This window comes from Gymnogyps californianus, chromosome 1 (genome assembly GCF_018139145.2).
Source record: "Gymnogyps californianus isolate 813 chromosome 1, ASM1813914v2, whole genome shotgun sequence".
Taxonomy (NCBI): domain Eukaryota; kingdom Metazoa; phylum Chordata; class Aves; order Accipitriformes; family Cathartidae; genus Gymnogyps; species Gymnogyps californianus.
In genome coordinates this window covers 139,169,477-139,185,814 of record NC_059471.1, presented here as the reverse complement: position 1 = coordinate 139,185,814, position 16,338 = coordinate 139,169,477, and the positions used below count along the sequence as shown (strand labels likewise).

The 16,338-nt window shown below is 44.1% G+C and overlaps 1 protein-coding gene across 1 annotated transcript in view; it reads right to left on the bottom strand.

Moving 5' to 3' along the window:
* Nucleotides 1-16,113, bottom strand: part of LOC127024280 (zinc finger CCCH-type antiviral protein 1-like) — a 30,256-nt gene extending 14,143 nt beyond the window's left edge. The window contains 8 exon segments of the mRNA XM_050908752.1: nt 216-339; nt 2,657-2,758; nt 4,567-4,635; nt 4,678-4,686; nt 5,025-5,141; nt 5,232-5,505; nt 12,343-12,475; nt 15,724-16,113. Of these exon segments, the coding sequence (XP_050764709.1) occupies nt 216-339; nt 2,657-2,758; nt 4,567-4,635; nt 4,678-4,686; nt 5,025-5,141; nt 5,232-5,505; nt 12,343-12,475; nt 15,724-16,010 (1,115 nt within the window). The 5' untranslated portion in view covers nt 16,011-16,113.
* Nucleotides 16,114-16,338: the final 225 nt, after the last annotated feature.

Below are 16,338 nucleotides of genomic sequence, written 5' to 3'. Positions count from 1 at the left end.
TTATTTTTAGAAGACAAAAATGGGATGATACTTCCATGCACTCACTTTTACTTTTCTTTTTAAAAAGAAAAATTCTCATTTGTACATCCTCCCAGATTCTGAGAAGCTCAGCAATAAGAAGTTATGGAAGTCAGACATCTTTAGGAAGAAAATAAGAGTTTTTCCTCAGGGGCTCAACCACAGTACTCTAAGCAAGCATTCCAGCATCACTATACCTGCTGTTTTTTGGGTCACAATATGCCTTTTCAATTTCCTCCATCATGGAAAGGTCATTCCAGGTCACCCCATTATATACCTGCCATCGATATGGCAAATGGTAATGAACAAATCTGCATTTATCTGTAATGAGATCAGACATAGTCAAGAGCTCTGCAATCACAACACAGAGAGCAAGACAAGGAAAAAAAAAAAAAGGAACAAGCATTTTTTACACTCTGGCTTTCTCTCTTGGGATTTGATATGAGCAATAAAGACAGAGTGCTGAAAATAGAAAATATGTTTGAACAATAGGGGTGTGCGTTTCTCCAGTCTTATCTAGAAAAGCAACATAAGCTCTCACACTGCCAAATATATTTCAAGAAACCACAGCCTTCCCTTTGCTGAGACATGACATTGGCAGCTGGGAAAGCAGTGCCACAGATAGGAAGTGTGTGTCTATGTGTCACACCACCACGTTTCTCAGCTGCAAAAAGTCTAGTCTACACATCACATAAGCACTCCAATATATTTGGTTCTCTCTTTCCCTTAGTCTCTTAGAACTTATGGGGTGGTTACCAAGGCCTGAATGTTTTTTTTTAGGCCCAGCCCAACGAATGAGGCAGCATAAAGGACTACCATACTCCACAGAACATCCCCCAAGAGGGACCCTACACTCACCCCTGAATAGGTAGCACACTGCCCTACTAACAAGACTGCTAGGCACTGTTGGAATTGTTGCTTCGCTTCTCAGAAAACGGGATGCAGCAACTTTTAACTGCCTTGCATGCAAGACCTGCAGCAGTGCTATATACCCTTCACACAGGAAGTGGAAGACTTTGGGGGTTTTTTTAAATCATCTATGTTTTCAATGCATGTACGTCTGCATGTTTGAGTTCAGACCTGCTTAACACCCCGAATGTGTGCATGCTGCTGGATATAGGCAGAGGCTGACCTCCAGGCCTCCCTCCTGGGGGAAGCTGATGTACGCTCCACATCCAAGTATGGACCAAACCTCTTATTTACAACTTTTGAGCCAAACGTGGCATGGCAAAGCACATGAACTCTCCAACCATTCTTTGAGTTTAGCTATTTGGTGGTCACGGTATAGCTGCTTTGAGTCTGACTTCCACAGCTAGCACATGGGTACACCACTCACATTATGCAGGTCCAAAAGTTCATAAACTTAAGCCTCAAGCCTGGTCCTAAAGAAGCAGAGTCTGAGAAATGTGATACAAGGCTGGAGTAGCTGCTGCACAGACAGAGCCAAAAGGAGTTTCACCATTCCTGACCCCTGATGTATCTGACCACAGAACATATGGAAACTAACCCCAGTTACAAAGACAACAGTGTCATTCACTCCTTTCTTTCTTCTTTTTGTTAACAGGGCTGGTGTGCACACCCTGTCTTGAAAGCACTGTGCTTAAATTAACTTGAAAAGCTGTAGACAAATCCACACTTGGTCTCTTTTGGCCAGATGTCATTTCTATGATCCATAAAATACCCGTAACAGAGATAATTTATTTTTTAAAATACTCTCTTCAAAGTAATGGTTAAGAAGAAGTATTATCAAGCCCTAAAGTAACTTACTCATCTGCCTCTCAGAAAAGGAGCTTCTGATGGGAGAACTGCATCTTTACCAGAACACAAACCCACTACAGAAATGCTAAATACACACAAACATCTCAGACATAACAGTTATCAGGCAACTTATTGTCCACATCCTAAGCGAAAGCAAACACAGTCTGATCTAATTTAAGTGGATCTTTTACCAAGACCAGGCGATCAGAAAAGGAGTAGTCCTTTAGAAAGTGACTGGACAAGTTCACTGAAAGAAAATCTCATGGTACCTCCTCATAACCAAGGAAGAGCTGTTTATACTTATTTTTTTCCCCCCAGACCTCTGTTATTGGCCACTGCCAGACAGACAATGGACTAGATTTATCTCTAGCTTAGCTGGTACAACTACTGTGTTTTCTTAAGACGTTTTAATGCCTCGGATCACTTTTTAAAGGGCCTAATGGGGGAGAATATGGCTATTATCTGATGTACATAGGATACAGCAGGAATAAAGGATGACATGTTGTTACCAGTTGTTAATGATGACAGCATAAGGCCAGCTCTTAAATTGATCTCATAGTTACAGAAAGTACCACATTTAACACTTGAAGGGTTTTGGCCACAGAAACATACCCAAAGCCTGCCCCCATCAACAGGACTGAAATAGGCCATAGATGGATCATCTAGAGGAGAAAGGATTTAAGTGTATCCACTTGAATTTCCTCTGATTATGTTTGTAATTCTGACAGTGTTTATTAGTGACTTGGAAACAAAGCGAATGAGTGAGAAGGCACAATCGCCACTGCCACTCCATATGCCACCACTAGTCTGAGCCATTGAGCAGGGAGTGTCTCTGCAGACAGTGCTCTCCGAAGATAACATTACTTTTTATAAAGCTTACCTTTATGTTTGCAGTACTTCCAGACATAGAACACGCATATCTCATCACACTTATCTTCTTTGTCGTCCTTTGAAGCTTTAGCAGAGGAATTGTCTTTTTTATCTACAGGAAAGAACACATCATTCCTTATTTACCCTACCTAAATACAACTCCAAGAGAAAGACATTGCATTTGGTATTTCATCCCAGAAATAACAAGGAGTTGACTGCAGTAGCCAAGTCAAGCACTTTCAGGATCTGACTATCCCTCGTACAGCCCACCACATGAGTTAGGGCTTTGTGACTGACCAATAAACCCCTACAATGGAAGAAGGCTCAGTGGAGATGGGCAAGGGCAATGTCATGAAGCTCAGAGAGTAACACAGGGTGTGACTGACCACGGCTGTTGCAAAGAAGCTGACACTGTCTCAACACAAAGGGGACCAGAGGGTGGCCTTTGTCATAGATAAATGGCTATGTCAGCTGAGTGGATCAACTGGTGGTATAAATGTTTCTCGTCAAGTTAGCCAGACCAGAATGGGGGGAGTGAATACAGGGCTCAGCCCAACACAGGGGTATAAAAACTAAACAACTAACAAAAGAGTTTCGAAGAGAGCAATGAGCTTGAGCTGGCTTCAACCCACGGGGATTGGGGACACCCAGCATCGTGATGGTGAACATATTATACAGACCTGTAATGGGAATCACATTGGTATTGTGATTGAACTGTGTATTGCAATTGCTATGTTTTGGTAAGTGTAACAACACTTGTATTTTGTATCACTCTGCTATATCAGAAACCTCACTGTACTGGGCCTGGCTAGGATAGAGTTAATTTTCTTCATAGCAGCTCATATGATGCTGTGCTTTAGATTTTTGACCAAAACAATGCTGATAACACACTGATGCCCTAGCTTTTGCTGAACAGTGTTTGCACAGCATCAAGGCCTTCTCTGTTTCTCTGCCCCCTCAGTGAATAGACTGGGAGGTGCACAATAGGTTGGGAGGGGACACAACTGGGCAGAGGACCCAAACTAACCAAAGAAATATTCCATACCATATAACATTATGCTCAGCGATAAAAGGGAAAAGAAGGAGTTTTAGGAGGGTTAGCTATCTTTTGCTTGGGAACTGGCTGGGCATCAGCCTATCCGTGGGAGGTGGTGAGTAACTGCCTTTGCATCATTTGTTTTGCTTTGTTTTCTTCTTTCTTCTTCCATTTACCCTTTGCTTCCCCCCCCCCCCCCCCCCCCCCCCCCCCCCCCCCCCCCCCCCCCATCTTGACCCTAAAGTTTTCTTGCTTTTATTCTTTCTTTCCTCTTCCCTGTCCCACTTGGGGTTGGGGGGAAGTGAGTGAATGGCTGCGTGGTGCCTAGCTGCCCACTGGAGTTAATCCACAACACCTGTGTGACATCAACTATCTTCAAATAAGTAAATTTGATATTAAACATTACACCCTCCATGTGTGGAATATCTAAAAGAACCTGTTCAGAAAGTATTGGACTCTGACAGGCTTTAAAGTCAAGGCCCTTCTGCCCAGGAAGATAGGAGATTTACAAGCTCCTATTCACTCCCTGGAAGGTATATCAAGACAACCGTTCTACTGACAAAGCTATATCGATTTCCTGGGACAGAAGGCAAGGAAAGATATCACATGCACAGATACAACTCTGTCTCCTTCCCAGGAAGGAAGCAATGTGTCCAGAACAGTACAGAGATCAATCCCAGACTACTCCCCGTTGTGCTGCACAATGCTTGGGCAGAAATCTCAACGCTCCTCTGCAGGCCATCCGGTACTATGGCTTTCAGCATACAGTGAGGTAAGCACATAAGCTGCACTCCAACTACCACGAGGAGCTGTAGGGCTGTGTGAAACCAAATCGCAATGAGAACCACTGATCTCAAGACTGGAAGGTTAGAAACAATCCATACCTTCATCTTTACCTCCAGCTCCTGTTGGCAGCTGGTGTTGGCTCTGACCAGGTACACTGCTACTGGGACCTGCATGAGAAGACTGAATGAACAGCACTGCTAGACCAGAACCTCAGCTAGCTGGCAACATCCCAATTTGTGTGTTGAGGATTATGTCCATATATGTACACATACAATTTTCCACTGGCACTCCACTGCTGATAAAACAGATCAGCAATAACAGTTACAGATCCCAGCTAGTCACAGTTATCAGCAGCCACTCGATAACAATTTTGTATGCAGTATTTTAGGCAACAGTAATACAGCTCTCCCTCCCACACGACTCAGCCATGACTTATTCCATTCCTGAAAGCAGATCAATGGCAGAAGGGGAAAAAAAAAAAAAGTACATGTTGTAAGAGGGGAAATAGGAAAGCTGATTCCACATGGAAGCAGTTGGTACTTATCTAGATATTTACCTTCTGAAGGTGGCACATGCAGTGTGGAGCCCGCTGTTTGTGAAGGCATCTTCGGTTCTTTACTCCTTGTAACTGCCGTTTTTTTCAAAAAATTTTCTCTTGGTTTGCAGCCGTGTACTGAAAGCACAGAAAGGACAATGGGGTTTAGCTGTGAGGTAAAGACAAGAACAGCTTCTACCTCTATCAAACTCAGAATGCTATTTAAACCCAGTGTTTTTTACAACTTACTTCTACCCTTCTTCAGTTCCTTGTTGAATTCCACATGCTTGTGATTATATACAGTCTGGATGTTTGAAGCTGTGTTCCCATCAATGCCTCCAGTTTCCAACACTCTCAATGCATGGGTATCCAAGAGGTTATGGGACCTCTTGCATGGAAGAAATCTACATTCCCCTTGGAGAAAGTGTCGACAAATATGAAGCTTGTTGCAATTGTTTTGCTGGCTGCAGGTACCATCCTTTCTGTTGTAAAATTGGCAGACCTAGAAGTGGGGAGGATAGATACAATATGAAATGGAAAAGCACACTAGAATCAGTAATTTTTTTCTTTGTTTTCTTTAACAGCAGAAAAACGGTGAATAAAAGGCATGTGTTCATTGTGACTTCTTTAATCCGGACAGATTTCTTGCACAGAAGAGCAGGCATTTTCAGCTGACTCATGCATTTTCAGTTTTGAAGTCGTGCGGTTTTTTTTCCAAGAAAAAGAAAAGCCAGTCCAACAAGCATTCATTTTTGGCACTCCTAAGCAAGACAGTTCCATAACAACTTTTACAGATTTACAGTTATTCTGTTAAAAACAAAACAAAAAAACCCAAACCAAAACCATAACAAAGAACAAGCGTCTCCATAAAAACATGTATACTGTGTCAAATGAGGTATTATTTCATGGAGCTGAAACTGCATTTGCACTTCCTATTTGTAAAGGTTATTCTGCATTGAAGATTTAGGCATCTAAAAATGGTTAAGAAGAATGCTTTAAGATTAGAGTACATACAGAAAAAGCAATGCACTTCTTTATTCCTTTGCTCACCAAAAAAGAGATATGCAGTGGATTAGACCCAGGGAACAAATCACACACCAAAAACTCCTTCATATTGCCCACCAAACACCACAGCAACACTTTGTGAAAGAAAGCTGCTTTGAGGAGGACAAACAGCATCTGGCAGACAGCCCCAACATCACACCAGAACTGTCACAGATCCCCTCTCAACCCCTGTTCCAAGCAACAGAGACAGTTTTTGTGCTGTGTTGCAACTGAATATATAGAGATGTATATATTACACTGTGTTGCAACTGAATATATATTTATATTTATGCTGTGTTGCAACGGAATATATATAGATTTATATATTACGCTGTGTTGCAACTGAATATATATAGATTTATATATCAACTAGGGAATTAAAGATTCCCCACTGCTGCGATGCCAGTGTTTAAAAGACTGAAAATCAGGCCAGTTTCAACTGCAAAACAACTCTTCACTAGATTCATACTCATTAATGATACCCATCGCCAAAGGCGAGTTCCTCATCACTATCAGTCAGTATCATGTACAGAACAATCAGCCTTCACAAACTTACTCTAAATTAGGTGGGAGCATACAAAGCCACAGAACTGATGTAATTTCAGTGAGCACTGATGACTAGTATCCTTGATGGTTCTTAGCCTCTGAGGGAAGCAGAAACCAAAGGGGGTTTTCTTCTTTCTTCCTCATCTTCCCTCTGTCATTGTGGATGCTTTGTGCTTTTCTACCCCTAACAGCCCAAAGAATGCTCTCATTTGCTTTTGACATCTTATTTTTGGGATCTGGACTTGTTCTAGTTTTGCTTGTTCTACTGGATTATTCTGCTTCCATCACATACCCTTACTGCCTGCTCTGTAGGATTTTAGTTTTACCAGATATCTTGCAGATTTTACTTCTACATGTTTTCCTGCACCCTGTCTGTGCAACCATATCACAACTTTCCATTTACCCCCTTGCAATTATGGCTAATATTTATATATTTAAGCTTAGCTGCATCACGAATGCTATCAGTGGCGTTACAATCTGTTGGGTGCCCATGCAAGGTGCTGGCAGCAGGGGTGGTCTCTGTGAGAAGAAGCCAGGGGCTGCCCCATGCTGGACACAGCTGGCTCCAACAGATCCACTGTAAGACACAGCTGAGCCCTTCAGCCAAGCTGGTGGCACCTCTGGGAAAAAGTATTTAGGAAAGGGCAAAACGCTGCACGGTAGTGAGGGGAGCGGTGGGGAAAGTGTGAGAAACAGCCCTGCAGACACCAAGGTGAGAAGAAGGAAAGAGAGGAGGTGCTCCAGGTGCCCGAGCAGAGATTCCCCTGCAGGGCCACCTACAGCTGGTTGCCCAGGATCGTGTCCAGATAGCTTTTGAATATTTCCAAGGGGGGGAGACTCCACAACCTCTCTGGGCAACCTGTGCCAGTGCTCAGTCACCCTCACAGTAAAAAAGCATTTCCTGATGCTCAGAGGGAACCTCCTGTGTTTCAGTTTGTGTCCATCACCTCTGGTCCTGGGCACCACTGAAGAGAGCCTGGCTCTGTCCTCTTCACACCCTCCCCTTCAGGTGTTTGTAAACATTGATGAGATCCCCTTGAGCCTTCACTTCTCCAGGCTAAACAGACCTGGTTCTCTCAGCCTGTCCTTATGTGAGAGATGCTCCAGTCCCTTTATCATCTTAGTGGTGCTTCGCTGAACTCTTCCTCCAGTAGTTTCATCACTCTCTTGTACTGGGAAAATAAATTTTGGAAAATGAATTTTGGACCTATTTTCAGCTAATGTAGTGGGCCACTGTGGAAGACATTATAATGAGGAAATCGCGACTTCTAGCAAATCTAGGCAGTTTACCTGTAGGCCTCAGTTGCAGAGGCCCATATGTTATCATTAGTGACAGCCACATAATGAAAGCACATACCATGCCATTAGCATGGACTGCTTTTAACAATACAACCTGTATGTACTGTTTGTAAGTGCTTGTTCCTATAGAGATGCCTAAGAGCATAATGCTCTCAGTGAACCTCCATGTACCATCTAGAACATTCAGTTTTATACGGATAGAAGATCAATAGCTTTGAGTTTGTTGGGTTTTGGGGGGGGTTTCATTTTTTTGGTTTTTTTCCCAGAAAAATACTATAAAGATGTGAAGAACAGCAAGGGTGCTGAACCTCACCATGGATGGGAATTCTGCACAGCAAGCCATGATCCTACCAGAGAGATCTGCCTGATGCTGTATTGTCTTGGTTTCTCATGACATCAGAGAGGACACATAAGATTTCTTCTCATTACAACCTTTAGTAGTAATAAGCTATTTATCTTAAGCATCATGTGCCTTTCTTAGTGAGATCCAAAAGTACCAGCACCTGCCAGTGCAAAGCAATTATTCACCTACTCCAGAATTTCGGGTAAGTCACTGTCCTGGTTTCGGCTGGGACAGAGTTAATTTTCTTCTTAGTAGCTGGTACAGTGCTATGTTTTGGATTTAGGGTGAGAATAACACTGATGACACGATGATGTTTTAGCTATTGCTAAGTAGTGCTTATCTTAAGCCAAGGACTTTTCAGTTTCCCATGCTCTGCCAGCAAGCAGGTGTACAAGAAGCTGGGAGGGAACATAGCCCGGACAGCTGACCTGAACTAGCCAAAGGGGTATTCCATACCATGGAACGTCATGCCCAGTATATAAACAGGGCAGAGTTGGCCAGGAGGGGGATTGCGGCTCTGGCATCGGTCAGCGGGTGGTGAGCAATTGCATTGTGCATCACTGGGGTTTTTCCTTTTTTTTCCCCCTCTTGTTTTTTTGTTATATTCCTTTTCATTACTATGATTATTAATATTATATTTCATTATTATTATTGTTAGTATTGTATTTTACTTTAGTTATTAAACCGTTCTTATCTCAACCCACGAGTTTTACCTTCTTTCCCGATTCTCCTCCCCATCCCACTGGGAGCGGTGGGGGAGTGAGGGAGCGGCTGTGTGGTGCTTAGCTGCTCGCTGGGGTTAAACCACGACAGTTACTTAATTCTTCTCTCCTTCATTTTCCCAACTTTGTCCGAGGAGAATGCAGAAAGGCTTATCATCTACAGAGCACTCTAAGATCTATGTATCAAGAACATACGCAAGTGCTAGGTAATAACGAACAGTCTTGTGGGAGATGCTTTGCAACTTCAGTCACTCAAGAACTCAAATCTTACACCACTGCCACGGGATGGTCTTCCTCAGTTGAAGAATGTTGCTCTGTTTTGGGGGCCTGATACCACTCAAAGTGTTACCTTCATCTAAAATGTACATGCCTCATCTGAGTGCCTAAGAAGAAAAGTAAGTTAAGGCTTTAAACATGCAATTTGTCTTCCCACCCCTTCAAGTGGAGATAACTGTTCAAGTTACTGAGCTGGAAACAGTCCAACATCCACCAGAGACAGAGAATCAAGCACAAACTAAGGGCTGTGATATAAACTTATATAACAGTCCCTTGGTTCAAAGGAGTAATATAGTTCTCTGGATGTTTCTAGAAAAACTTAAAATCACTGCTTCCCTAATAGGTCTTTCCCCCTTAACTTCAATATCCTCTCCTTTCTAGAAACTTTCTCCTCCAGGAACACTGCTAATCAAAACCAGAAGCAGAGAGCACAGTTTGTCACACAGCCTGAAGCTGGTTTATGAACTACCAAAAAAAGTATAAGACTTATGTCAGACACTAGTTTTGGGGGCCAGAGCACAGGAATTGCTTTCATGCTTGCATCTTCCTGCTCAAGAGAGTAGGAAAAAAAACCACAACTAAAATACAGCATCAGGTAAACGCTGAGATGCTCCATACAAAATATTTGTATGGAGCATCCATTACACAAAATACCACTTTAGGGTAGTGGAGATACCAGCCACTTAAGTTACAAAGTGAAGCTCCTAGAGATTTAAAGACACTGAATCTGGTTGAGAGCAATTTTGTAGAGCATCTAGAGGAAGATGCTTTAAAAGACGATGTTAGTACGCAAGATGAAATTTTTACATGGGAGCATCAGAACAAACTACCAAACCAGAACAAAGTGCTGCCTCAGGTAAATAGGGAATCCACTATTTAGCTACATCAAGAAAGCATACTACCCCTTGCATTTGCCAAGAAACAAAAAAAAGGAGAGCCAGAGACAAGGTGAGGGAAAGTGTAAAAATCCCTGATGTTGGGGTGCTGTTGTGTTTTTCTTACCCTGCACCCCAGTTCAGGTCACAGAAGACCAAAGTTTCCTCTTGCCTGAGAGCTTCATACATGACATTCGTCAGCACACACACAGCCAGTCAGCATTTCTAATCAAGAAACAGCCAAGTGGGCTTTCACATCCCTCTACCCAGCTCTCAGGTTTATAAATGGCCTGCATCAATCACTATTTTCTGTTTCTGCTATTTTACTCCATAATAGGAGTTAAGGTGCTCAATTAGAGGTAATTAATGATGTCTGCCAGCCATGAGGGCTAAACAGATCTATAGATAAGAGCTTAAGAGTAATACCAATCAATACTATCTGCTCATTAGTGGGAGTAATTAAACAAGAAACACTTAAGTTTTAGATGCAGCTGAGCAGGACAAAGATATTATTAATCCTCCTTGCTCATCACCATGCTCCTTGAATCTGCCAGCACAACATATTTTAAAACACTACCAAAAAAAAAAAAAAATCTATTTTGTCAAAGCCCAGCACTGTCACAGCAGGGAGTAAGAAAACAATAGAACTGTTATGCCAACAGATCTGTGGAGATTATAACCTCCAAAAGACAAGGGTAACAGGCAGTACTCTGGTAATTTCTTAGCCAGGAACAGCTGTAGCCAGAACAGGATATTCTTGGCTTTGAAACAGCCATACCTTGAAGACAGCATTGCCCTTATACACACATGCAGAACCAGAATGGATTGTTCAGCCAAATTTAACAAAATTAATGACTTGCATACAAACCGGACAAAGGTTGCTTCGTAGAAAGTTAGTGTACAAAAATCTCAGGGCACTTTGGAAGGGGCAGATTTTACACAAAACTGACTGCAGTCATTTGGTTATCTTCTCAGATTTTTCTTACTCCCCTATACCCTCAAACACCAAAATGTGCAGGCCTACTGTCCTGGTTTTGGCTGGGATAGAGTTAATTTTCTTCCTAGTAGCTGGTACAGTGCTGTGTTTTGGATTTAGTATGAGAATAATGTGATAACACACTGATGTTTTAGTTGTTGCTAAGTAGCACTTATCCTAGGTCAAGGACTTTTCATTTTCCCATGCTCTGCCAGCGAAGGGGTGCACAAGCGGCTGGGAGGGGGCATAGCCAGGACAGCTGACCTAAACTAGCCAAAGGGATATTCCATACCATAGAACGTCATGCTCAGTATATAAACTGGGGGGAGTTGGCTGGGGGATGATGATTGCTGCTTGGGGACTGGCTGGGCATTGCTCAGCGGATGATGAGCAATTGCATTGTGCATCACTTGTCTTTCTTGGTTTTATTTATCTCTCTTTTTGTTATCCTCCTTTTCATTAGAATTATTATTATAATATTTTATTTTATTTCAATTATTAAACTGTTCTTATCTCAACCCATGAGTTTTACTTTTTTTTCCCCCCTGATTTCCTCCCCATCCCACCGTGGCAGGGGAGGAGTGAGCGAGTGGCTGCATGGTGCTTAATTGCCAGCTGGGGTTAAACCACAACCCCTGCGTAGGCTGAAAAAGGAAAGGGGCCCTTGCTTCCTAGTCTCCATCATCTCTTGGAGAAGAGCCAACAAACTGTTTTTTGGTCAGGCCTTTTATCCTGTAAGCATGTACAATTATTGTGATCTTTCACCTCTGTCTTGCTTACCTCACCATCTGTAAATCTCTGGTGAAGCTGCTGACTTTTTTTGTTTGCTTGTTTTGAGTAACTTTATGGCTATCCTGTTGGGATAACAGGAATGGCACGCAAAACAGGCTGTAGCCTTGCTGTCCACTTCGTGCCGTCAGATGGCAGGTCTTCTACTGTCAAGTCATAGATGACATGGCCTTATCCAGGTGCAAGCCTTCTGTTATTTATGTAAGCAACACACTCCTCAGTGTTTAACAGTTTTATTGCTGTTATTTTTTTTTGTTAAAGTACATGACACTTTCACAACCCTGGCTTTATATTGTTTCTTCTGGTCCTTTCACACACAGCCATCCCCATTCATACTTCGTTCAGACTAATCTTAGTATTACTGTTACATATCTTAACAGCTTGAAATTGAGATCAGAACTCCACATTCTCTTGCCCTCTCCCATTCCTAATTAACAAAAGTTTCTCTTAAGAATTCAGTACAACTCACATCAGGGAGGAGAAAAGGGTCATTTTGGAGAAGCAGGACTCGCAGATCATTCTCGTTGAGGCCAGACAACTCATGGGTCTTTAGAACTTGTTTGTTCTCAGCATTGATGATGTCATGCGAGTACTTACAAGATCTGCAAGAAAATACACAGAAATATCAATGTTTCCTTCTTCAGTCAAGTCGATTTAAAGAACAACATCAGATAATGTGCAACTTGGGAAAAGCCATGGAGACAAAGATGGTCTCTGTAAGTAGCTAGAGAATGGAAAAACAGCACAATAACTCTGTGAAATACAGTAAGCGTTGTTATCCCCATTTTAAACATCGATGTGACCAGACCACTTTTAAGAAAGCTAGCCACACAGATTTGAAGCCAAGTCTGTCTACCCCACACTTTCTTCCCCTCCAAGTAAGAGGCAAGTCAAGTCACATGACCTGAACAGCTGCTAATTTTAGAGGAATACATCAACATCGGTGGAAGCTGCAACACCCTTGATTTTGTGAATGTAAAAGGTTGTTGTCCCAGGGATGGCATGTAAAGAAAGATGCAAGAGTCTGAGAGTGCAAAACAAAAAGATAATGAAGCTGAAAACAACACAATTTGTTATCTTTGCTGGCTGGGAAGTTAAAAAAAAGACAAAACAAAAAACCCAAACCCCCAAGAAAGTTGCTTAACTTCTGAGTTTTGGATAAAGAAGCAATTAAACGACAATAACTAAGATGCTGGTGCCACTTACTAACCCAAGAGAAATGTCTGAAGTGATTATGAATTAGAGAGAGATTGCAATTTTTTTTTATCTATTTGAAAAGATACTGCAAATCAATAATGAGAAACAGTCAACCTCTTCATTAATTCAATGCAGTAAAATACAACTTCCTTATGTCTTGCTCTTCAAAAGCATGATTTGATACAGCCTTAAAACTAGACATACTCAACCAATAAAAGTACCTGTTAATCTATCAGACTCAAGTCTCTGTTCCCTTTATCCTTTTAGACTCTAGTTAACTCCTGCAACTCTCCTCGTGAAAGCTTTTTTACCTCATGCTATGTCTGATCCAATCCTTCTGTCCTCGTGTAGACATTTCACCCCTGACCCCCGCTACCTGTTGGACACAGTGCTTTGTAAGCAAATAAACAAGAATGCGAAGTCTGAAGGGCAGAAGTGTGCCATCTTTGGTCCTGAGAAATGATCTTCTAAGGATATTAGATTCTGTAGGCACTCGATTAATGTCTATGAAGGTAGGTGAGCTACAGAGTATTCGAGGTGGGAGCCATCACCAGCGTTCCTCCACGGTTAACTTCAGATTCCACTAACAGTCACAAGGTGATCTACAGCACCTGAGTACATATTTCTAAGTCAAAGGTTGAAACAGTCCACAAATACAATGATAACTAATCAGCTGAGTCTAAGAACACATTTAGAAAAAAAGCAGTGAAAAGTTACTTGCCAGACAAGTTAAAAACGGGTTTAACTGGACTAAAATCCTGATTCCACTAAATAGGAAGACCCCAGTAACTTGCACAGTCATTTTTCTTTCCAGAGATTCTGAAACAAAAAGGAAGCAAGATCTGGAAGCAAGGCTAGATTTTACCTTATCAGTTAAAAAATATTCTCTGTCTTGATCCATGTGGTCCACCTAGCAGTATTTCTGCCCCCTCATTTTAATCAACCTTCCTCCCACAAATGGCATACTCTTCGTTTTATTAATACACACAAAGATAATTTTAAATACTTAGTGCTATTGAGAGGACAGAATCGTTTATCATTACAAAGGGAATTGCCTCATTGCACATTTTAGTTCACACAGAGTCATCCAGTGCAAGGGCCTACATGCACTTCAAGGTATTGCTAACAGTGAATCACATGGAAGCTTATCGTACCATCAATAAAGCAAGAAACAGTAAGAAAACCTTAGCATCCTAATACTTTGCTAGTACCATTCTGAGATAGACATGGCCTTTCCCATCCATGCTTTTCAGACCCAAGTGCACAACGAGCTATTTTGCCGGTGCAGAAGAGAAAGAATCTGGTGGGGTAGCAGCATATTACTAACACTGCAACAGCACAAGACCTGGGGCTTGGGGGCTTAAACTGCAAATTCTTCCATCAGAGCTCACTGCTACCATTGATTATCACTGAAAAGCTTCTGGTTTTCACTTCTGCATTTGTTTTTGGTTCCCTTTATGGTTATTTTTTTTAAACTAGGTATCACCTTTGGCCAGCCTGTGCCTAGAAAGGCTGCTGGGCCTACTCTTCCTGTGAGTTCTCCGTACGTCCAGAAAACGGGACTGATGTACATGGGAAACTAAACACTGCTTCTCACAGAAAGGGCTGTAAAGCAGAGCAGTGACTTACAGCAAAATTAAACGTTCGTAACTTTCTAGATTAAAACCAGACTGCATGCTAGCACTTTGCCTTTTTCTTACTAGAGAAATACTTGTAAACTATTTCATCCAGATGCCAGGGGGCTGAGGGACAGGTGTGGCAGGCAAGCAGCTTAACAAAAAAAAAAATCGTAATACTGACAAAGTATCATGATTTAGGCCCGGCCCGCAACTAAGCGCCACGCAGCCGCTTGCTCACTCTTCCCCGCACCCCGGTGGGATGGGGAGGAGAATAGGAAGAAAAAGGTAAAAACTCGTGAGTTGAGATAAGGACAGTTTAATAGGACAACACACGGAGAGAAGAAATAATGATAACAATAATACTAATAAAAGAATATATGAAGTGAGTGATGCACAATGCAATTGCTCACCACCCAGAACCCGATGCTCAGCCCGTTCCCGAGCCGCGATCCAGCCCGCCCCCCCGCCCCAGCCAACTCCCCCCAGTTTATATACTGAGCATGACATCATATGGTATCGAATATCCCCTTGGCTAGTTCGGGTCAGCTATCCTGGTTGTGTCCCCTCCCAGCTTCCTGTGAAAATTAACTCTATCCCAGCCGAACCCAGGACACAAAGAAAAGCAGGCTTTAGAAAACTGCAACCTACAGCGGTCACTTCGGGCTTTTACCAAAACAGCGAGAACAGCAAACGAGTCCTTCGCGAGCAAGAAACGCCCGCTACGAGGCTGTACCCGAGGCGGGGGACTGGGCCTCTCCTCCTGCAGGGAGCCGGGGCAGAAGGGGCCGGGGCAGGAGCGGCACTCCCGGCGGAGCGGGCCGGCCGCCGCAGGCGAGGGACGGGAGCGGCCGCAGGCGGCCGCCCAGCCGCCCCGGGCCGGTCCCGACGGTGGCCGGCTCCGGGGAGAAGCCCGGAGGGGTCGGGTGTGGGGGGGGGGAGTCGGGGGTGTGTGTGTGGGGGGGCGCCCCCCTCCCCTCCGCGAGGGCGGCGGGCACCAAGGGCTGCCCGTGCCCCGCCGCCCCCCCGGCGCTCACCTGGGCCCCAGGTTGCACTTCCCCATGAGGTGCAGCTTGCAGAGGTGCAGCCGCTCGCAGCCCCCGCACTCCTTGCGGACGCAGATCCGCACGGCCGACACGGCCAGGACCTCTGCGCCGCCGCCGTCCCGCAGCACCAGGAACCGCTGGGGGCCCGCCGCCGACAGCGTCTGCTCCAGCTGCTGCACCGAGAGACCGATGTGCTGCCGGAGCTCCGGCAGCCCCAGCCGCCCGCCATGGGCGCACAGGATCTTGGTGAGGAAGCAGCACACCGCCGGGTCGCTCATCGTTCCCTCTTCGCCTCAGCCGACCGCGGCGGGACGAAACTGGGAGCGGGGCGAGACTGAGGAGTCTCGGAGACTGCGAGCCACCGCCCGGCCAGCCTCGGCAGGAATCGAAACCGAAGGTGCGGGGCGGGCTCGGCGGCGGGCGGGGCCTGCGGCTGAGGAAGCGCTGAGGGGTAAGGCGGGAAGGCGCCGCCAGGCCCGGCCGCCGGCGCCCAGCGACGCGAGGGAAGCCCGGAGGCTTCCTCGGCTGAAAACCACCCAGGAGACAAATCATGCGAGAAGTGATTGAAAGGGGTGCGGGGTTTTCTTCTTCTTCTTCTTCTTTCTT